The sequence below is a fragment of the Musca vetustissima genome, unplaced genomic scaffold (assembly GCF_032173495.1).
Source record: "Musca vetustissima isolate MV318-11 ecotype Yass unplaced genomic scaffold, APGP_CSIRO_Mvet_v1 utg3141, whole genome shotgun sequence".
Lineage (NCBI taxonomy): Eukaryota > Metazoa > Arthropoda > Insecta > Diptera > Muscidae > Musca > Musca vetustissima.
In genome coordinates, this window is record NW_026886665.1 from 126,257 (window position 1) to 149,976 (window position 23,720).

At 34.7% G+C, this 23,720-nt stretch overlaps 1 protein-coding gene across 1 annotated transcript in view; it reads right to left on the minus strand.

Annotated features, from left to right (window-relative positions):
- LOC133334139 (ATP-dependent RNA helicase DDX42) overlaps positions 1-23,035 on the minus strand; it is a 61,629-nt gene extending 38,594 nt beyond the window's left edge. Inside the window, exons 1-2 of the mRNA XM_061542436.1 lie at positions 23,011-23,035; positions 8,898-8,986 (exon numbers count right to left, since the gene is read on the minus strand). Coding sequence (XP_061398420.1) covers positions 8,898-8,986; positions 23,011-23,035 — 114 coding nt within the window. The remainder of the gene's footprint in view (positions 1-8,897; positions 8,987-23,010) is intronic.
- Positions 23,036-23,720: the final 685 nt, after the last annotated feature.

The following is a 23,720-nucleotide window of genomic DNA, read 5'->3' on the forward strand; positions in this document are numbered from 1 at the left end:
CACAATGGAATTGACGTTTGAGATCGAATGGATTTAGTAGTCTAAACGTAGCCTTATTTCATGACTTTTTCTACTGAGAGGATGTGATCATGAACATCTTATTATTATATTTCCCCATTTCAAGAAATTTTGAAAAAATATTCTGATTAGAATCTTTCGATACCCTTGCATTTTAGATATATGGTGATTGATTTTTAATTTATTTTCCTAATTGTTTTTATGTATTATATATTTGCAGTTTACTATTCTTGAAATGTTTGTAGTTGAGAAATTATTGAGGTACGTGTTCCTGCAACGAATTCTCCGATCGGCAATGTGGCAACTAACACTATGTTCTGTTTTATTGTTGACAAATCAAGCCAGTGCTTTGTATATGCCACAGCACAACCGAACATTATTATCTTCGTCGTTGGTGGCCGAAGGAGAAACTAAATTACTAGCATCTGGACATATGGTTATTTCAGCTGTACCAACATCAGGTAAGTGCATACAACGACGTAGACAGAGAGGGTCTCTGGGGCCCGGGCCCCCGGCATTCATCGGCGACACGCGTTAAGGGCGTAACACATACGAGGATTCAGGATGCGTTGCAAGAAATGTCAATTTATTTTACATTGAACAATGCCTCTTGTGTGTTTCCCTTTTATGTTTTAATAGGATATAACACTATAACACTTGTATTTTCGCGCTGTCAAAGAAAAACTGTAAAATTTACCGAATTTTATCTTTGTTCACTTCCATTTTTAACACCCTGTAACTCAGAACTTAATGCATCAAACAAAAAAGACAGCAAAATATTTTTTTTGCTGTGAAATGTTACCCTTCCAACGAGCAGAAATCTGAAATTGTTTGATCGATACTTTGCGAAAAATCTATCAGTGCAGTCATTTGCCGAATAAAATAATGCATTTCTTTTTCCCCAACCTAATAGTAGTCCTATTATGAAAGCTGTAAGGCGTATTCCAGGATAACAAATTGCATCACATCTAAACATAGAGAGAAGGAATACATATATCTGTAGTAACTTCCTCCATAGTACTACACGGCTTGGTCACAATAAGTGACCGGTACAATTAGCGAAAATTATATATGTACACTAAAGTACATGTGGCGAAAATAAAATAGAGTCTCTCCCCCTCGGATCACACGTCATCGTGGAACGTTTCGTTTTCTTGTACCTCAATGCGAATAACGATGCATCTACACAACTGGTGGCCGACTATGTGTGTTGGTTTGTTGGAAGTGTTATTGTTTATTTTAAATAACCCACTAACCTGAAAACAAAGTCGGCCGATTATCCACACGTGGATGTGACAGTGAAAGTTCACACTGCTGCGAATTGGTTAAAAATGCAAAACTTCGTCAGTCTTCACTGTTGTTTCAATTTTGAATATTTCTGATAATGCATTAATTACACTCTGACACATTTTTCACCTTGAAATGAGGATCACCGATGGAGTGTAAAATAGATGTAGCAAAGGGTTTTTTGGGAATTCGAACCATAAGTATCCGAAAAGTACTAAAATGTACTAAACTCGGTCCAATTTCGTTACTTTGGGCAGTTTGAGGACATGTTTTAGCAACAACTTCCAATACAAATTTCAAGACTTTAGACTTGTTAGTCCCTTTTGTTCTCTATATAATAACCTGAATTTCCGAAATCAAACTTATAGCGATCTCTGTACAACAATTTCAATACCTCAGTGCAATTCATGTAATAATAATTTTTTTAAATTTATTACACTTTAGATTTAAAATTGTGTGTTGTATAATTATATTCCACATTTCAAAAGTCATAACAACGGACTTTCTAGTAGTGTTCAAGATTCAAAGTTCATTCAAAATTCCGTCCGTCCGTCCGTTCTTTATAAAATATGAAATAAGTGTTCTTACCACAGAAGATTAGGTTTTTCACAATGGATAATTGGACGAATATTTATAATTTTTGAAAAAATACAATAACATGAAATTGTAGGCGGCTACAATAAAATGTAAACCGAATTTTACTGTAATCAAATATATATATTTTATGGGATCTCCGTTGATTATTTCGAGGCGCTCCGAACGGGATGACACATTAATATACACCCCACCTTATGGGTGAGGCAAGCAATCTGTTCTTTAACTACAAAATATTTTTGACCTTTTCATCCCCCAAATCATGGTTTGTGAAAATGTGTAAACAGCATTTACATAGAACTGTTTGCCAGGTAAGCTTATCTATGATGATTTATTTGACATATATGCAATGGAATTGACAATTTAGATCTACTGGATTTAACAAATCCGGTACAATGTAAATGTGCTATAAGTAATCGACATTCATCTGCGGCATGCGTTAAGGGCGTAACACATACGAGGATTCAGGATGCATTGCATGAAATGTCAATTTACAAAGGAACATTAGAGTCAAACATTATTTTGGACGCCATTCTCCTTTAACAATGCCTCTTGAGTGTTGATCTGATTAATATGGTGCCTTGGATTGCAAAATGCAAAAAAGCAAATTAGAGTTACATCCTAAATCCGAACCTGACTACCATTTCGTGTTTGTAAGTAACTGTCAGTTCATTGCTATAGACCTAATAATTCACACATATTTAACATTCTGTTTGTAACACGTCTAATTATTCAAAGGAGACCCCATAAAGTAAATATACTACTGATCAGATTAAAGTTATATGTCGATTAAGGCATGTACGTCCGTTATTCGGTTGAAATCCCACAATAACGCACAAATGGGATATATAAGTCCACGTTTGCTATAGCCGCCAAACTATATACGGAGTTTATTTAAATTTCGGGTACGGTTTTAAGCCGAATTGCCTCTAATTTGACATTTTGCGTTGCCATTGGGTTGACAGATTGACCATCTTTCGAAGTACAAAATGTTAGACAGTTAGCCGTTATTTGTTTACGTATACATACATCCTGGACCCACATTTTAGCATACCGATACTAGATGACTCGATCTAGACACGTGAGTCTGTCTGTCTATCTGTCCAATACAATTTGTATTTTGCATGTAGATTTGGTTCTGTCCGAAGACGACCCCTTTTGTTTTCGGTAATGATAGGTTAATATTTTAACAGTACCAATAAAATATCGGTTTAAATTGTTTTGCATTCCGGCAATCATTTCAAACATAATGAATGTATTTTTGTTGTGTTTGTACATATTACATACCCAAAGTATATATTAAATTACAAAGATTCGCGAGTACAGTAATCCTGCAATTGATGTTTGGAAATTTCTGATTGTCAATGCGCAATCATTAGAAGAAGAATTAAAAAAAAAAAACACTTAAAATCGATTTTCAAAATGTCTGCATCATTAACAGGTAGATGAAGAAAATAAACTTTGGAGGTCAATATCATGAAAAGTTGTCAACAACAGATCAATAAATCCTAAACAATTAAATTTTTGCATATACTTTAAGAATTCCCGAGTTATCAATGAGTGAACCTCGGCTTAATCTTTTTTTAAAAAATGACAATAGCTCTGCCTGTTAACTCGATATTTGGTAACAATTGTTACCAAATGTTACTAAATGTTGTCTGTTTACACAAAAATCCAGTAAAAGAGAGTCAAGTGAGAGAGCAAGTTTGACAGTTGAACAACAACAAAGTTGCTGGAGTTTACTGAAAGAATTTTATTCAGTAAGATTTTGCAACTCAGCCATTTTCTGATCAGCTGTTTTCCGACCAAACACAAAAATTATTTAAAACATTTTTTTAGTTTGCAAAGATCAATTTGAAGTTAATTACAGAAAATGGAAGAAAATTCGTAAGTAATGCAAAGTTTCATTAAATTATAAACTAATTCCTTATATATTTTTAGGCAAGTTCCAGATAGAGGGCAATGTATTGATGCAGGGAGCTTAAATGTTCCCGGGGAACATACCAGATCAATTTTTCTTTTATTATTCATTTTATTTTTAATATTAAATGCAATACAAATAATTGTGTTCGTCCTTTTTTTGTTGTTTATTTTGGCGCAAATCAAACGTTTTCTTGAATCAGCTGTTTATTTGCTAACTCCTACTAAATGTTGTCTGTTTACTTTTTTCAGTATTATCGCAAAAGAGAGTAAGAAAGGCTTACTCTCCGAACTAGAACTTACTGAATAAATGTTACTGGAAAAGTAGCCAGACACACCGAGTATTGTCCATATATATTTGAACATAATCACTGTAAAAATCAATGCCGTTCGACAATGACAGCAGTGTTTTTCCCAATCGAAGAGCATGGCAATAATGATACCAATCCCATACGTTAAGTATCATAACCGAACTGAGAATACGAGAGTGTATTTAATTCTAAAAAATAGTTGTAAAGTTTATGTTATTTTTTTTAACAAAGAATAGCTTGTATAGTATTACCACATTAGGCTACCATTCTATACCACATTACCCGCCCATTTCTTTAATGATGTGAATGTGATTTTTTTAAGTTTATTTGAAATATCACTTAAGCGAAGACTTACATCAAGTCTCCAAAATGTAGCTATACCCTATTGCCCGAACTTATTCTACTATTTGCAGGCATCGCGACACCGTGCTGTGCGTTGCACAATGTCATCGTTTCATGCTTAATGATTTCTAAATAAAACCAAACATAAATGTTAGCATCAGTGCGTGTCCTTCACTCCTCGCCCCTAGGGCTGCATTGGTGTGAATGTGGTTTTAAGTGTTTACTTAATCCAAACGTGTATTCCTGCAGTGTGACATGGCTGCTCCACTGCCGTGCACAGTCAAAGACGTTTGCAAACACAAACATGGATGCCACGTGACAAATGCTCAAAGTACGGACGGCAATGACACCATAAAAAGAAGAACTCAGAATTGCACTGTGTCCATAATGTAGTTTCGGTGATGCTGAATGTGTGTGGGTTTTTCTGGGTTGGTCGTAGAGTGGGATGAACAATGCTTTCGATCTCACAAGACTACAAAAGGCGCACAATATATCCAACAGCTATAAAATTGTCCTTAAGAGGATGCAGTCAGTGGGACAGACTATGTTTTGTCGCTTCCTCGTGTCGCTTCCGTGGCTGTTGTTGTTTTTTGGTTCGTTTCACTCACTTGTCTGAATATTTTGTACACCATTTGTTATTCAATTTAACATCAGATGAAAAGGTTGCAATAACCTGCGCCGCATAGATGTAAGCTCCAGCATTGTGGAATGGAATACAAAAGCAACGCTTGCTGTTCTAATGAAAAATTCATAACGAAATTTATTCGTTTTGATGACTGGTACACACTTTTGTCGGAGTGTGGTTCTATTCTGCAAGATGGCATTCACACAACAACTTCGAGTCCGTTTTCAAGTCGTTGAGCGCAAAGTCCTAAAAAGCCTGTGTCCGAACATAACATAACATTACGTTATGAATGCGGTTGCAGGCGCGAGCCTATCTGCAAAACAACTTTCTTCGATTTGTGCATTACATTACCACTACTTACTGCTATCATTTGTTTGTTTGTTTCATTTTCAGATAGAGGGAATTTCATTCGGTATCAATTAGCGTTGGGCTTGCTCGGAATGTCGCAACGTTCGACAGAGGTGCAGTGGCTTCAGTTGGTCGAGTTGATAGATTATTTTGAACAAAGCCATGCTTCGTTGAAGGTAAGAACTTGTTGGATTTCTCCATTGTTTGCATTTCGTGTCAATTTTTAAAGTATAGAATATCTTTATCGGCACATACCGATCTAGCTAGCTATTTGTTGGCAGGTACATTTTCTGCTTCATCCATATTCACAATCATCTTTACTCTCCGTTTCGTTGGGTGGGTACTTGGCAAATAGTTCGTAGTCTTAATTAAGTGTCTGTTAGTTGTCGCTGTCATCGCCTATATATCATGTCCATCTGGCGCCAGTGTCACCGATTCAAAATATGTGATAGGTGGTGGAGAAGCACACGAATGGAAGTAAATGGATGCACTTGTTTTCTATAATTAGGCTATAAATCACAACGAAGAGAAACCTTGTATAGTTAAACAAGAAGAAACATGTTCTTCATTTTTGTAACAGATTTTATATAGCCGATAAATTATCGTTTAAGATGACCCCCCATTCTCGGTTTCAAAAAATTTAAGTTTGTATTTTGATTGAATTCGAACAATGTCCCTATAAAACTTCAAGTGAAAATCTCAAAAATTTTTGAAGATATAGCCGATTTATTGTGTTAGCATAAAGTGGCGTTTGAATATTTTTTAACAGTTTGTATTTCAAAACACTTAGATATACAATAGTACAAGATAAGGGCAACTTGAGGTGAATAACAAAAAACAACTATGTAGGTGGTGGCTTCTTCTGCCAAATTTAAAATAAATATACGCAACAAGTGGTTGTGTTTATTTTACATTTTTTCAACACATAACTAGAAACGTCAAATATAAATGAAATGTTATGATTTATTTCCAAAATACAGTAGGGAATACCATGAAATATTTGTTTCATCCACAACAAAGTAATTATTTCCAGACGGACTCGTTAAAACATCAACATAATTTCAATTAAATTTGAATATATATTACAATTTATTTTGAATTCATTTGACATTGTATTCAAAAAATTCACACATATACACAAAATATATATATTTTTGATTTGATGGAACAAGCTACCTTGAGAAAAAATTGTAATCAATTGGTAGCCGTGCCCTACCTTGTAATAATTTGACCATGGATCTGTACTCTTAAGAGATTTAGTGCGAAGATAGAAAATTATTGCTTGCAATTTTTCCATAAAATTTTAAGAAAAAACATCGACTTTGAAGTGGACACGTAATTAAAAAATCGTGTGATTATTTACGTTATCACAATTTGCTTAAAAAAATATTTAGAAACCAACTTCAATTTGGTATATTAACCCTTTGAGCCCCGAATTTTTTTCCGCAATCTTAGAAGAAATTTCTGTTCACAGATTTAATGCAACTATCCTAAACAGGATATGCACAAAATTTGACATCGATATATCCTTGCATTCGGGAGATACAGTACATTCCTTCGGAAAAATTAAAGTCCAATATCAAGAAAACCAAATGCGAAATCGTCAGAAAAATCATTTTAAATTATTCTCTATATTCAATTTTACAAGAATCAAAAATAATTCTGAGGGTAGAATTTGTACAATTTGAATACGAAGCGATTTAAATAATTTGGACTGTATACACAAATTAGTACTGTACACAAATTTACCCTCTTCTCTATATCGAAAAGCTCATAACTTTACCAAAATTTTGATTTTTTATATTTTTCTTTTCATATGTGTCATCCATAATCAGGTCTTGACATATGAAATCCAAATAATACATATCTACTAGCTGCATATAAAATATAAGTCCTAAAACATCTTGCCAAAAAGAGTTAAGTAAATAAAGTGCCGATACGATTTACAGAAAAAATTGCCATCAATTTGTACAGTACACATAACTAACATTGGGAAATCGCCCTTAATATAGAAAATAAAGGTCGGAATGTACCAGAAATTTCTAGAATTAGTAGATACCAATAAATAATGATTAAAATAAAAACGTATTTGAAATAAATTATACGGGCATACTCTGGCATTCACTTCCACGGCAAATACACACACGTCGAGCTGTTTTAACACACACTTTACATCCGTTTGAAGTGAATTCTTTACACTTAAGTTTTCATAGTGAGAGTCGGGTGCATTCATGTTTTTCTATATAAAAGAATATTTTTTTGAAATAAAAAAGGCACAGGTTAATATGTTATTATTGCGTATAATTTGTTTAAAATCACAAAATTAACATAGAACGCCATTAACACAAATTTTAAATAGATACTAAGGTTTGACACTATCTGCACTTCTGTACAGATGGATTGTATTCCGATTGTAAATGTGGGAAAGAATGCAATACATTTTCGTTTTTCATTAATTAGTACGTCATTTGGCGTTTCAACGTCTCGTCTGTCTGACAAGGCTTCTGTCACCACCTGTTTCTTGAGTTAATGCTTCCACTGTGGTATATTTTTTAGTGTGAATGGAATTCCCTAATTTCGCTAAAAATAGATGTACAAATGAAAACTGCAGTCTTGTTGTAGAAAATAAATACTTTAATTTTAACTTTTTTTCATAACATTGTACGTCATTTTCTTTGCCTCCATCTGTTTGTACAATTATTAATTTCTCTTTTTGCTTTAAATCGTCGCTTCATGTGCATCTTACTCTACACTTTTTATTTTATTTATTTATATGTATGTATATCATTCAATCACAAACTTGCAACATTTAATTCGTTTTAAAACTTAGTTGGTATTTATCGTCATTTGCTTCATGACAAGCAGTTTTGTTTTCACATTTGTTTTATTTGTTGTCTCCTTAATATCTGTGTATCCAATTTGTAGTTAATTGCAAAATAGTGAATTTATAATTCCCTATGGGGAGGTGTACGCTTTATGTGGTGTATATGTGTATATGTATACACATATGTGCTGGTTTTTATTTAAGAATTTGTTAAATTAATTTTCCACAATAACATGAACGTATTACAATTGCAGGACGTGCCTATTTACGATGGGTTTGCCAGTGATTTGTTACAATGGCTAATGGAGAAGTTTCAGTTAACACCTGAGAATGTGTACAATCATCTGCGAGGACGGACCGCTCTAATGTGCACGTCTTCGGGTGTCTGCTACAGTCCCAATGACGTAGTTTGTTTCTGCTGTCCATTTTGAGTTTCTTATGATGAAGAATCTTGCTGGTAATCTTTTGTTATACATTTCAATGCAAGTGGGGAGTAATAAATAAACGTTGTCCTGGTAAGGACAGCGATTCATGGAAAACGTGTTGAAATTCCTTAAAATATTTGAAGAAGACTCGAGGGACACCTACGTCTCATAATTTATGTCTGCACAAGTCTTTACTCCATAACACGACTGATAGACTGACAGACGCATAGTGGTGCCGTATACGACGTTGAGAAAATATTTGATTTGATCTTTTTCTTAGTATAATGACTCCCTATAAGTCATAAAAACATGGCCTCATGGTACATATTTCCTCTTCATACATTGAAAACCTTAAATTTAGCAGTTTATGCAAATAGGGCGGAAATTTTATATGGAGGATATATCCAAACATAAGCCTTCGTAGAAAATTATCCGCTTAAATATGTTCTACCCTAAGAGAACCCATAGAATGCGGTTAAATCCTTCAAAATGCCGAAAATATGTACTTTTATATCTGCATATAATAAGCTTTTAAAAACCCCGTAATGTGAAATTACAGTTACCTTAGTGGGAAACTGTGGTTATAACCTATCGAATATTGGGGAGTTTCTTTATATGGACCAATTTATGGAATGTGATATTCACAGTACCAAACCACCTAGGAGGAGTAGCAATGTACGTGCAAAATTTCAAAGCTCAATATTGTGAGCTGTATCGTTATTTAATCAGACAGGCGGACATGGCTAAATCCATGACCCAATGTTTGTTGTTGGTCGTTTGTACGTGTAGTTTATCTTCCATCGATTATCGGTGGCATGCGGCATGTCTGAAGGATCATTTAAAAATGTAAACACTGCTAGTCCTATGAATATAAACGTGTGAAGGTATGTGCGAAGTGTGAATTAACAACTATGCTGACCATCGATAACAGAACAGGTAATTATACACCCCAGCTTATAACAATTACTTTTAAATGATATACTTAAAACCGCATTCGGCTAACCCCCGCACGCGTGCTCTGTTTGAGAGTATTTTGTGTGAAAAAGAGCGTAACAAACGGTTGTCTGCCTGGCCATGACTTCAAATCTTCTCTGAACTATCCTACCGTGTGATCGAGGTCTATGGAACTGTGAATATAAATTAGGTATGTTTACTTTTCCAGTACAATTTACTCAGTAAGAATTTACTGAAAGTAAAAACGAAAAAGAGAGAAAATTGCAAAAAGTAAACGAAACGAACTTATTACAGCAACAAAAGTGTTGGCACAAAGAATGCTTTAAATGTTCGCTTCATGTGCATTTTACTATACACTTTTCATTTTATTTGTTTATAAGTATATCACTGTATCACAAACATGTAACATTGAATTAGTTCCGAAACATAGTTCGTATTTATTGCCATTTGCTTCATGACCAGCAGTTTTGTTTTCACATTTGTTTAATTTTTTGCCTCGTTAATATCTGTTCATCTAATTTGTAGTTAATTGCAAAGTAGTGAATTTATAATTTCCTATGGTAATACAATGACACAAATAAAAACGTCTACTTTTATGTGAATTAACTTAGTCATTCTCGAGGGCATTGGGATATACGAAAAGCTAAACATAAAGAGGTGTCAGTGAAATGGAACATAGGTATGTTATGGAATATCTGAATGAACATACTCGGCGAACTATCTGTGGTTCTCAGCTCTGCATTGAGTTCAGCATGCGGACGTGTTTTTACACCCTATTTTTGACGGTGTTAGGTACAAATATATCTCCGATGTCAAAAAATAGTCTGTAGAAAGATGTTGAACCTAATTTAGCTGGACTCTGTATGCTAATTAAGCCCGACTATGTAACTCTAGAATTTTAGTGGTTCCATAACAATTCAATTACAATTTACAATTTGAATAAGCATTTTCTCGTGGGCAATGTAAATGAAAAGGAATGAGAAGAAATGAACCAGTAAAAAGACAAATCTTCCTATATGTGTGAATGGACGCTGTAAAATACAACAATAACATGGGAAACGCACAGTACGAAATATAAAGGAGCGGCAGACGTAGGTACGGCAATTCATGAAGAAAAATACTGTTGCTGTAGCATTAATAAGCTCTTCTCCTCATGATTTGCTTGCTATTCGTATTGTGAATTGAGTTTTTCACTACATTTGCGAAGATTTATGTTTTCATTACCCGCATTTTTTCTTTTTCACTTTTGGAAACGAATGTGGTCGCTCGCCTCAGATGTAGCTGAGCTTAAGGTTTGTGTGTTTTCGCTGCAACCAATTTAAATAACGCGTACGGAGTGAAAAACATAAGATTAAGTTTCCAGACTTTCTTTCGATTGGGCAGTCGTGTTAGCAGATGTTAAATCTAAAATATAATTTTGGAAAACATATTTAATCAAATTAATTCTTATAGCTTACAACATGAAATCCAATAAATTTGTATTCGGATGTTTTGTCCATGGTCTAATAACGATCGATCCAATTTGCTTGTTGGATACAACGAACAGTGCAGACAAATAACTTGAGCTGACATCTGTCAAATTAAAAATAAATATAGTCGAATACGGACAAGCAAAAGTCCTTTTTGGCAAAAAAAAAAATCGGGTAACATTTACACTGCGTGCCAAATTTCAGTTTTTTATTATTACTGGGAAATTCAAGAAAGAGGGGCTAAAAAGAAGACGCGTGTATCGGCGTTTTGAGAGTTTATGCCGGGAGGTAACCTAAAAAGGGGACAAAATTCTCCGAACTGCCCTCGTACTATGTTTACTGCATGGTCTGCCTCAACAAGCCTTAACAAGCGCATTGAGAGTTTATGCCGGGAGGTAACCTAAAAAGGGGACAAAATTCTCCGAACTGCCCTCGTACTATGTTTACTGCATGGTCTGCCTCAACAAGCCTTAACAAGCGCATTAGAAAAAATGCAAAATCCAAAAGACAGCGAAAAGAGAGAGCTAGTTTGAAAGTTCTATGTTCTGAGAACTTGCTGGGCAAATTTCTTCTGTAAGATTTATCCAACACAATTCAATGCAATCAGACGTTAATTTTAAATGTTGAAAGTGAAACAATATTTTTTATTCTATTACATTTTTCTTTAATAATCTTAAAAAGTTAAATTAAAAGAGTTAAAAAGTTAATTTTTTCGTTATATTTGGGAAAATCTTGCTTTTCCATAAATTAGTTTTTATTACAACATCAATTTGGCGTTTATAAATTTTTGAAATCGAATAAATTACCTATTTATTTCTAAAAAAACTTTCACTGCAAGTTTATTTCAGAACATTTATTCAGTTTGCAATATTTTGACATTGTTTAGTAGTATTATTATGACACCACGATGTGTATATCTTGCGGAAATTTTCAACGACATGGGAATTAGTTTAGCAGAAAAATTAAGTTCAATCGTAGTTGAGTATTGTATCATAGTTGGCCCCAAGGTATATTAAGAAAGTAACCGTATCAACATGATATGTCATAACAATTTTTTGTTGCTGTTTTTTAAACAATTTCCAGAGCCTATTAAATGATGTCTGCCGGGTGGCGAATTCATGGCTTAGTCTTCTCTTGCTGTCAACATTTTAGTTGCGAAATACCAACCAGAACAGGACTGCGGTAGGCTATGGAGAAGACCATGGAATCAAAAATAAGACTTTGAGATCGAAAAGACTATTTGGTTCGATGTGGCCTTTTTGTCAACATTACATATTGTTTTGAACAATGTTATGTGAGGACATGAAAAAAGTAATGAAAGCATCGGCTGAAGCTACCAACATTATTGCATTTAAGGCACACTTTTTACGTCTTTCTATTCAAAAAATGAGACATTTACACAAACATTAACATTTTTAAAAATGTAAAAAAATATATAGCCAATACGGGGAGTAACACATAAAAATTTGATATTCATGACAAAATCCATTTAACTGACGGAAATCTAATTGATGACATAGTTCTAACACAAACAAAGAAAACACGCACACACATTCCACTTCTCAGTCCTTTCCTCGCCCGCAGTGTGCACGAACTCTCATACGGAGTATACAAACTGTCTGGTAATTTTAACGTTAATTGACAATTGATTAAAATCAAATGCTTGACACGAAAAAAAACTATATACATATAAACAGAATTGACCAAGCAAAGTTTGATGTTGATGGCGACAAAACCATCTACCAGAGAACAAACGTTAGCGGCATGACAGACACCGACTGAAGGACATGCTGAATGCGTTGTATTAAAGGATCTGAAGATAGATAGGAAGAACAAAAATAACAATAAACCCCAGAAAATACACACAATCGCTTGTCTGAGTATACTCCTACACATTAATGGACGTTCTTCCTGCAAGCCACCAAAGCAAAGACACCAAATGAAAAAAATGTAGCCAATACAGAACCGAACTCGGTGTCTTCTCGCGCAAATGACAATTCAACAGGATGTTAAGAGAATGGAGCCTGAGAATTTAAGAGGAACTTTTGTTGGTTGAAGGATAGAGAGCGAGACGAACTCCGGCATTAATTTCGGAGTTATTCCCATTGCAGGACGGTTTTCATTCATTTTAAAAACACTGGCCTCGTGTTGACCGGACTTGCGCACAGCGGCTGCATTGAAGCAATTACCCGAATATATAGAATATTCCGAAAGTATTTCGGTTCAGTTTACATTTCACCGTCGCGTAGAACACATAAACGAATTCCGTAGTTCCACATGTACTGACCAGAGCGTTTGTGTTGGTGTGTGTTCCACCAAATAAAACAATCTGAATTTGCTTAAGTTTTGCAAAAGCCGGTAGTCAAAGAACGTTTTTAAGTGCGCATTTAAGTGGTTAACAATAGTTAAACAATACAATAACAAATACACACACACAGTTACAACAACAGTAAAAAGCATAAGATGAAAGTATGAAAATTGATGTCGGCCGCGGAAGTCGTTTTGCTAAATTTCAACTGCACCGGCAATAAACAAGACGGATTATTTCTGTGAAGTATGTTTCCATCCGAACGGAGGTTTATAAATACACATGCACGCATGTATGTACATACATGCTAGACACACACCACCTGCTTTTGATTAAATCATCCTGACTTGTTTATTTTGTGAGTCATGCAAAATGGAGAGGTTTCAGTCGTCCAATCAACATTTATTTAGGATTATCTCTCAGCTCAGAACAAACGGTATTTTGTCATTACTTCAGTATCGAAATGTATAAAAGATGCTACAAAAAAAAAAAAAAAAAAAACAAACAAATACACACACGGATACATACTTCTCCATTCATGGGAGCACCATAAAGTACAAGAAAAATCGCTGGAAAGATTCGGCTATATTCCCTGCACTCTTTAACTGCTTAATTTTAAATGATTTACAAAGATTAACCAATCCGCCAGTTACTAGTACTCCAATGAAGAAGGATTAAAGTTGCGTTCATCGCTTGTGCTTCCATTCGAATTAGACAGCTCGGTTTGAGATCTGGTGTATTAACTGAATCATTAATGCTTGTCAGCATTGGACACACGTCAATGTTTGTATTTGCAAACATTTTGCCATTACGACAATTTGGCAATTGCAATATTTCTTTCTCAATCAGTGTTGAAGATCACCTTGACCCACTTTTATTGCATGTTTATTGACCGATGTTCTAACTCTAGTTGGGTTCAACCACCCTCTAAAAGTATCTTCGTACCGTACGTCATATCAGTGATTGTAATAATGATGGACTTAAATGTTTCATTGCTTGTGGTTTTAGTTCCTTCGTCGGCCGATTTCTAGTCCTCTTCATTACACACCCAAATCATAATGGCCTCGATTCGCTGTCAAATTCGCCTTTGATGTTGTAGTTTTAGACAAATATAAATTAAATTTCCCATGCGGCAATTCTCATTTGAATTAAAATAGGAAGAGCATATGCTTTAAAACCGTAATGCGCCACCCGACAACACAACCTCGCACTCCCGTCCCTCTGTTCCATAACAGCAATCATCAACGAAATTGCTCATCAACATAGCCATCACTATGGTCCGGATCATTATGCCACACCAAGGATAATTAAAGTGTGGTCTGCTCTGTGTGAAGCGTGTCAATGTTTGCTTGTAATATGAATGTGTATATATGATGTGTGTGTGTGTGCTGTTGCTTATTTTTAATAACGCAAATGTTCAAAATAGAAACTCACAACCTACAACGAAATGTTGTTAAACAGTGGCATGAATTACAGAAAGCAAATGAACCGGGTTTCTATTTAGACAAAAGACCATCGAAACCTTTCGCAGGCACAGCCAAAGCGAACTACTAAAACTTTTAAAAGCCAGTGAAGAAGAAAATCAATATAAATAATTAAAGCTTTTCAAGGATATTTGGAGCACATCGCCAAAAGCGCTACGGCACGCCACGTCATGCAATAAAAAATTCATATTCAATGGAAAACCCATTCATCGTGGAACTTTCCTATTAACACACACGCTCACACAGTCAAACAAATTGTTCTCGCATAGATACGGATACGCTATAGTTGGTGTATTCGTACCCACCGAAACAAATGTTTCACTGTATGTGAACGCATGTATGCATATTTAAATATGTGCGAATAATAGTGTTACCGAGAAACAGGATTTATAGTCATTCTGTGATCCGTAGGTGTATAACGACGTCCACGTGTGAAGGTACCTGGCGAACATAGTTGAGAATAAGGTATTGTGTTTTTAGAATTTGATTTTGGGAAATATCCTTTTCGTATAAATCCCTTTGAATTTAGGGCTGTATATTTGTCACAGACAAACTTATACGCAGAAGTCAATCTACCGACTTTAATTTATTGAACGGCAATGCAAAATTTAATTATCTTTTGCGCATTCTTCCCGATTGGTTCCGATTAAACAATAACTACCACAAAAACAAGAACAATGTCCATTGACGTGTGCCACCAAGTTAATGCATATTTCTGCCTACACAATACGCACTAGACAACGACTAATCTCTTTCGGCCCACCTCACTCAAAAGAAATTAGCTGTTGGGCATCAACATTTTTCGGGTAAACTATTTATTGATATGTTGCCGCCTTAACTTGAAGCCCAAGTCTAGAACGGGAAATATTATATTCACTTACCCCGCAGAAATTCTCGTAATTTACCAAAATCTTATCTGAAATATTTTCTGGTGAAGAATATGCTGCGGTATGATTATCTGGATTGACGACTTATGATGTCACAGACCATTAACGGAAAATGAAAGAAACGAATACCAAAACAGGGAAATGACATTCCGTACGAATGTGAGGGGTGTTGAATGAATGTACTCAGTGTATTGTTGTCAAACGAAGAGAAATGACAGTGATTGTTCACATTGGAATAGGCGAACACTTCGAATAACTATCGTAACTGGACGAGTAGGAATAGTAACAACACGCATTGAATAGTCGCGTAAATGTCCCTCAACACCATATTTATGCTCTACAACAGACTGGGGCAACGAGTTCTATTTATTAACCCATTTGTTTGTACCATGCCAAAGGAAATGTGGGTATCTCATCGATATATGGGCGGAATTATGTGTTTGGGATCGACCAACAAATTTGAATGCTAAATAGCAACCTGAAATAAATAATAAAAAACCTCCGTTTTGACAAATCGGTGTGTGCGTCTATTCGTCGTATTCTATAACCACGGGCGAGACAAATTTTCCAGTTGCAATTGCATGTACGTCTTTCTGTATGACGTTTAGTCAGTGGTGCCTGAACTTAATTGCTCACTCCCATACGAAGAAAATACCATCCTTTTCGGTAAGGATCAAAAAATCGATTCCGGGATACACCAATAGCCCTCTACCTATCCCTATGTGCTTCTGTTTCTGCTCATATACAAATAAATACATTTTCCACAGAAAACGAAGGGAAGCTCAGAAAGAGAATATTTACATTTGCATTTTAAGCATGGACCAATTGTTTCGTCGACAATGGCGAAAATACTTATTTCACTAACAACATCTGCATCCGTTTCACACAATTTGGAGTCAACTTACAAATGTCCGTCCGTGGCTGAAAATTAATTTAATATCACGCGAAAGGTCTATCCGAGTATTACAACAATAAATATATAATGTTCAAAAATGGGACAAATATACACATTTTAAATGTTACCACACCAAGGTAGGATTGGGCTTGAGACTCGACTGGATTGTCCACCTTTTTGATGCTTGTACCTATAATATTCTTTTTTAGTATATTCCATAACTTCCAAAATATCTTTGTAAATCCATTTTATCTATGCCACTAAACTATGACTTTCTGCGGAACTAAATCTGGAATGTGTCAAAATTTCGCGATATCTGCAATACTTTGTGAGGTAATAGTAATGTTACACTACTTTAGAATATTTAGAAATCGTCACTTGATCTTTCATCGCCGTCATTCCCACCAATAAATTTAATATCATATTTAGGGTCAACCATCCTTCTTCATACACTGTAACTTTTTCAAGATCATGTTTTGTCATAAAAAGCCATGATTTTTCGTTGGTTAAATTATATTATTCGCGTACAATTTCTTGTTGTTCGGATCAAAATTCTAACAACTAGGGCGGAAAGAAAAACGGATGAAAAAAATTGGTGGCGTCCTTCGACAGAACCGGACCTACATAGATGCAACATTTTGTGAGAATTGTCCCATAACTGCGGCCTGTATTTCTAAAAAATTATAATGAACAGGAGGACGGACACAATGTTAAGCTTTTGGCTGAGAACCATAAATGAAGGATTGGGACAACTTCGATGGTCATTTAAATTCATTGAAGTTAGAAACACTATGTGTATTTTAAGACTCTGATTTTAAAGTGGAATTTTTATAATTATTTTCTGCATTCAAGTTTTATTTTGCCTCTGAAAGTCGTGTAAGCGACCACGGAAGTGCCCATATATGACAATTACAGTGCATTACAAAGACCGATTTGCGATTTTCAACAATTCAAACAGGGAGACTGGGGCACCTTCAGCATCTATTGCGAAATATCTGTCGCAAAGTTTAAAATCTCTAGCTAATAAGCTTATTTAGATGCACAGGTTTTTGTATTTTCACAGATGTTTTTGTTGTATAAAACTTTTCAAATTTTAAGGCAGTATTATTAAAAAGTAGTTAATTTTAATTAAGAAGATTAACAGAAAAAATGAAAAAAAGTATAAAAAGTGCCTTTGTGGTACATTCGGCATTTTGAAGTGGGGCACATTCGGTCATATACAGATAGTGTAATAATATTTCCTTACAATGTTTTTGAGTTTGTGTTTAAAATCAATCATTTAATGTGGTTCGAAATTACATATATAAGACCAAACGTGCTTTTATGTATTGGCGAAAATGCTGATAGTGTGGGTGACCTTGAGACAACAACATTCGTCTCTAGAAAATATAGCCTTAAAAATCAAAATTTGAGTCGCATATTAAATCTAAATAGAACCTTTAGAGAATCTGAATTTCAACCAGAGTGATAGCGGTTATAATTACCAGGCTATGACTATGGTGCCGAATGTGCCCCTTCAAATGCCGAAGTTACACGGGTAGGGGCATATTCGGCGAATTGGACTTTTTTACAAAACTATAAAAATGTTTAACTAATACTAATTTAGTATATGTTTTTGGTACTAGTTTTTAAAATAAGGTTTCAGAGGATAATAATCACCCACAAAGTTTTTATATCTTTTGAATAAGTACTGAGATATAGAGCTCTAAACAAAAAGTGCCGAAAGTGCCCCAGTCTCCCCTACATTTCTTTGGTATGAGATGGGACCAAACAAGGATAACCTTGTTGTTTAAAAGGCCCTCGGATCGTGTCACAAACTAACATTAATAGCACTGCAATCTTTTCGCAAACTCAAACAAATAATTTCATATGCAACAAGGATAATGGCTTTACCCTCAACATTGTTCTCGTTCTTCGTGTCCTTTGAATCGCCCTGTAAGTCAAAATGGAGAAAGACACAAGCATTGGCTTTGCTTGTGTCGGAATTAGTTGTTAGTTCCATATAAGAGGAAACATTTTATGATGTCGTTCGTCCTTCCTCCTTCGTTGCCTGTTTGTTGTTGTGCATTAGAAGTATGGCATATAGGAATGAGACGAAGACATATTGTTAAGCCGATAGCATTCGTGCCATACACTATATTTCTCTATGTGGTGAATGAAAGTAAAACGATTCAATACTACAAGACATCCCAACAAAATGTTTCACACTTTGCACTGCATCGTCAATGTCAATCTTAAATCATGTTGAAGGTTCGTACGGAAGGACACATCTCATCGATGTGATGACAAAACTGCCATGAATTGGAGTATATTGTCCTGTTCCTGAACCCACAAGAATGTACAAATATTTACTACTATAACAGTTACAGTTCTGAAACAGAACAATTTTAATGACCAATTATACCCTAATCGAAAGTTTGGCCATCAGATCAAAAGGTGATGAGGTAACGTCATGTATCGTCAATTGGAGTATATTGTCCTGTTCCTGAACCCACAAGAATGTACAAATATTTACTACTATAACAGTTGCAGTTCTGGAACAGAACAATTTTAATGACCAATTTTACCCTAATCGAAATTTTGGCCATCAGATCAAAAGGTGATGAGGTAACGTCATGTATCGACAATTTAGTAGTTTCTGCAAAAGGAAAAAGAAAACTAGGAATAAAGCAGGGATTACTTAAGGAAATAGATCAAGCTGGGTCATAGAAACAGGTTTCGCTACCTGACGTCTTCCAAGTATTCAAGAGCTTTGGAAAAAGTCAACTAAAACGTTAATATGGATTTTCTGCTTCAAATATTGATCTTTAACGCCATCTGGGTTAAAGTTTGATAGTTTGATGATAGTAAATGTTACACACTCTTCGTAAAAAGATTTCAGAATTTCATTTAGCAGCGAATATTACAGGCACTTTGTACACATTGTGTGTCGTGTGAAATGCCCATATAACACAGAAAAAATAGTTCACGTGGACATAGGTTTCACTTATTAAGCGTACCTAACGAAAAATTAAGATTTTGTAAAGTTTATATTATATTTAATAAATTAAAGAAAGATGTAATGTAATTTTAGAAAAAGTAAACCGATGATATCAAATACATTAGAATCTAGATATAACGATTATCGTTAAATTGAAAATATTGTTACATTGAATACCTTTTTTTCCTTACTGAAAACTGCATAACTAATATAACTACTAATACTAATATAAATGAAGATGAAATCGTTGAAAACGATTCTGAATAGAATGATCGGAAAGAAAATTATTGGGAGAAAATTCCGTCTAAAAATGAGGTCATCAGTGCAATGCCACACAATACTTTTCTTCTTTAATCGAAAATATGTGTACAGACAGACTGACGGACAAGAAAGTGGTTCTGTACAGTTTTTATTGGCACCGATTGTGAATATAAGCGGGATTTTATAAACGAATCCCCGCGTACGTGCTTATATCCGGGAAATATTGTAATATGAAAAAAGCTATAAAATTTGACTTTCACATCTTCCAAACCAGAAATTTCTAAGAGTACTAGAACAGCAAAAGCTATCTTTGCTGGGTATATTTTGTCGTACCTAGAGATGTTCCACCAGAAACAGTGACGAAACGTCGGAAACCCACGCAAAACCATTAGTTTTTTTGACAAAATAGCTATCTGCATTAATCTATGTGGAAATTGCGTATGCCTTACTCAAATCCATATCACATTTCAAAATTTTCTTCTCAAAAAAGTTTAGAATTTGTATAAGTTCTAGAAAGAAATGGTCAGATATACATATGTAATAATAATATATTCTTAAAAACTCTATATTGTATTCAAATAAAAAAAACTCTATATTGTATTCATATAAATAATTAGTACTTACTACATTTTATACAGATATATGCCTTTTTCGACTTTTACACCTTTTTGACAGTGATTAAGGATGTTAAGGGTCAAATAAATGATATTTACTACATTTATTACATTTTATACAGGTATATGACGTTTTCGACTTTAACACCTTTTTGATAGTCGAAAACCTAAAAATACGTCACACGGGCCATCCTTGGTCGTACCCACACGTTAGTTATTAGACGTGTGTGTATGTGCGAGTTAAGGGAGGGGGTAAATAATTTGTTAATGTTAAAATGTCAAGGATTTTCTACCCATTGCCCGCTAACCCCGATTTACCTACACCTACATTATTGTTTCCGACATACACACATGGTCGAAATAATAAGTACAAACTTTTGTATGCACGGGTTTCGTTCAATTCAAGAAATGCTTACATTGTGAAACTGTTTAAATTTATCTTCTGCAACATAAATTCTCATTGTAGAACTGTCGAACTAGTTCTCCCTTTTCGTTCTCTCTATTACTGGTCTTTGGAATAAACGGAAAACATGCTGTAATATTTACTAACAATCGTTACCAAATATCGAGTAAATAGACACTGCTATATATATATAACTTATGCGGCAGTCGTTACTGAAAAATAAAACTTATTTTTATTTCATTGTTCCATAAGATATTACGGTTGTTTTTTATGCACGTGGAATACCGGACCAACCCAAATGGCTGTTATTGAAGAAGTCAACCATCAAAAACTTTATTATTCCGAAGAAGTAGATATATGTTCCTCCAGTCAGTTCGGGAGGATTTAACATTCACAATATCAACAGACATTACCCGATTTGAATTTAATGGATCTCTTCACCGAGGACAACAATGGGACAATCGATTGTTTTTGTTATCTTTTTAAACCGGCAGTGGTTTTCTTCAGATTTGTTTTGCTGGGTCTCAATGCGTTTTGGACAAAATCCACGGCCCTTTCCAAGGATTTGGCAACTGTCGCTTCTTTCCCATCATTCCTTACTTTCGTGCTTATTTCGACTCATAAATCAGTATTTGTATTGTTTAATAATGTTAACTCAGTTATTTTACTTGCCAATCTTTAAACCACGTACTCCATAATAAAAAATCCCAAATGTACTTATTTTTTAGGCAGCCAAATTTTTGATTTTTTTTTTTGGCTTTTTTGTGTTACGAGAATTATTACAAATAGGAGTTTCAAAATGTAACGCAGTTTACACGTTTCTTGAGAAAAAATTGATGGTGAGGCACAACATCAAACATAAACTAAGTTGTACCTATTATTTTGGCCATGTGTGTACATAGTATTTGTTTCTGCTTTCCCAAGTTGGCATTGTTTTCTTTCCGCTTAAGAGCAATGGCAACAGTAACACCATCAACAACCAGCACATATGTCAACTAATTATAGCGTTATTATAAATTATGTTTTGGTCTAGGGAAAATATCTGCAAAAGAGGAAACGGGGATGGTACGAGCCACAGTGTAATGATTAAAGTGGGCGCAAGAGGTCATTGCAAAGTGGACATTGTTATTGCCGCAATCAACTGGGCTGAGCAAATGTGCCTGGAAATGCCTAAAATGGCGAGATTGCGCGTGACCCTTTAATGCCAATTTAGAAATAGGCGTCCATTTGGGAGACAACGATGTGATCCAAACTTTACCTCTCCCATTAAGAATGGACTTTTTTAACATTTATAAATCTGAAGCGAATAAAGTATCCTATTTGTGCAGTGTCATGCTGTGGCAGACATGAATAAGATAAGATCGGAAAGAAAATTATTGGGAGAAAATTCCCTCTAAAAATGAGGTCATCAGTGCAATGCCACACAATACTTTTCTTCTTTAATCGAAAATATGTGTAAGACAGACTGACGGACAAGAAAGTGGTTCTGTACAGTTTTTCAAATGTAAATATCGACTTATCCTGCTCAGTTTTGCATTTTACAAACATATGCACAAATACAGACATGAATAAGATATGATTTGTCCTTCAGTGTACACGAAGTACTTGCTAACGTACCGAAGCGTGTTTGGGCTTTTTAAAATCAACGAACCGCTTTGAATTTCTTCACAGCTGCATTTAATTTTAATGCTTCAGCAGCATTTACTGCTTAAATACTCATAACAAAATACATTTTCTCTTTCTTTCTCTTTACGTCAGTAGTTTTTAATGATGAATTCTCAGTTACGCTCGCACACACTTGCTCTCAATTTAATTTTGCCCAACACTGATTTAAGGTAACAGCAAGTATTGTTGTACAAAAAACGTTACAACAACCATATAGAAGTTTATTGTTGTAAACAAACAAAGAAAAGTTATTTATTTTAAAAATATCCTTTTTCGAATCCTCAAATAAGATTGAAAAACATGAATGAATGTCTATCACTTGACCGTTAGTAAATAAATAAATGAACATAAATGTAGCTACATATTGGGTGGATGACGTGCCACATCCGTACTCACTGTCCGAACTCAACAGATTGTACATTGTCATCAGATGCGAAAGAGTTCTCCAATATCATTAAAAAGTTAATGTGACGCTTTCTGTCCGACCTTATATGGAACAGATTGTACATTGTCATCAGATGCGAAAGAGTTCTTCGTAATATGCCTTGAAGAGAACTTTTTGAATACCATCAACATCAACGGCCCCTGACAAACACAAACCTTTCCGAATGTGTTCAAAAGATATACTCTCAGGTGGATTTGTAATGAGCTTTAAACTCTTAAGAGCCATTTGGCAAACAATGTAGAAAACTATCATTGTTGGAATCTCTTTAGAGTCACATACGTTCCGACACTTCTCTTCTTCCCATGGCCTCAAATAAGTTTCTGATTTGATGTTGTTCTATTGAAGAATATCAACCGATGAAATGTGTCTTCTAATCACACAAAATTATGTATAGCTATATATCTTCACAGAATCGGTATTGCCAGTAAAGAGTAAGAATACCAATATCATTAAAAAGTTAATGTGACGCTTTCTGTCCGACCTTATATGGGCCATGTGTCTATCGTTTTGCTGAGGGTAATACAAGTACCAATTCTATGAGCTGTCACTGTAATTAAAAAAATGAATATTAATTTAAAATAATTTTCTGAATGAAATGACTGTTTAAACTAAAGGCGTTTGTTATTTGCTTATATTCCACAAGGTGTATTATATGTACACT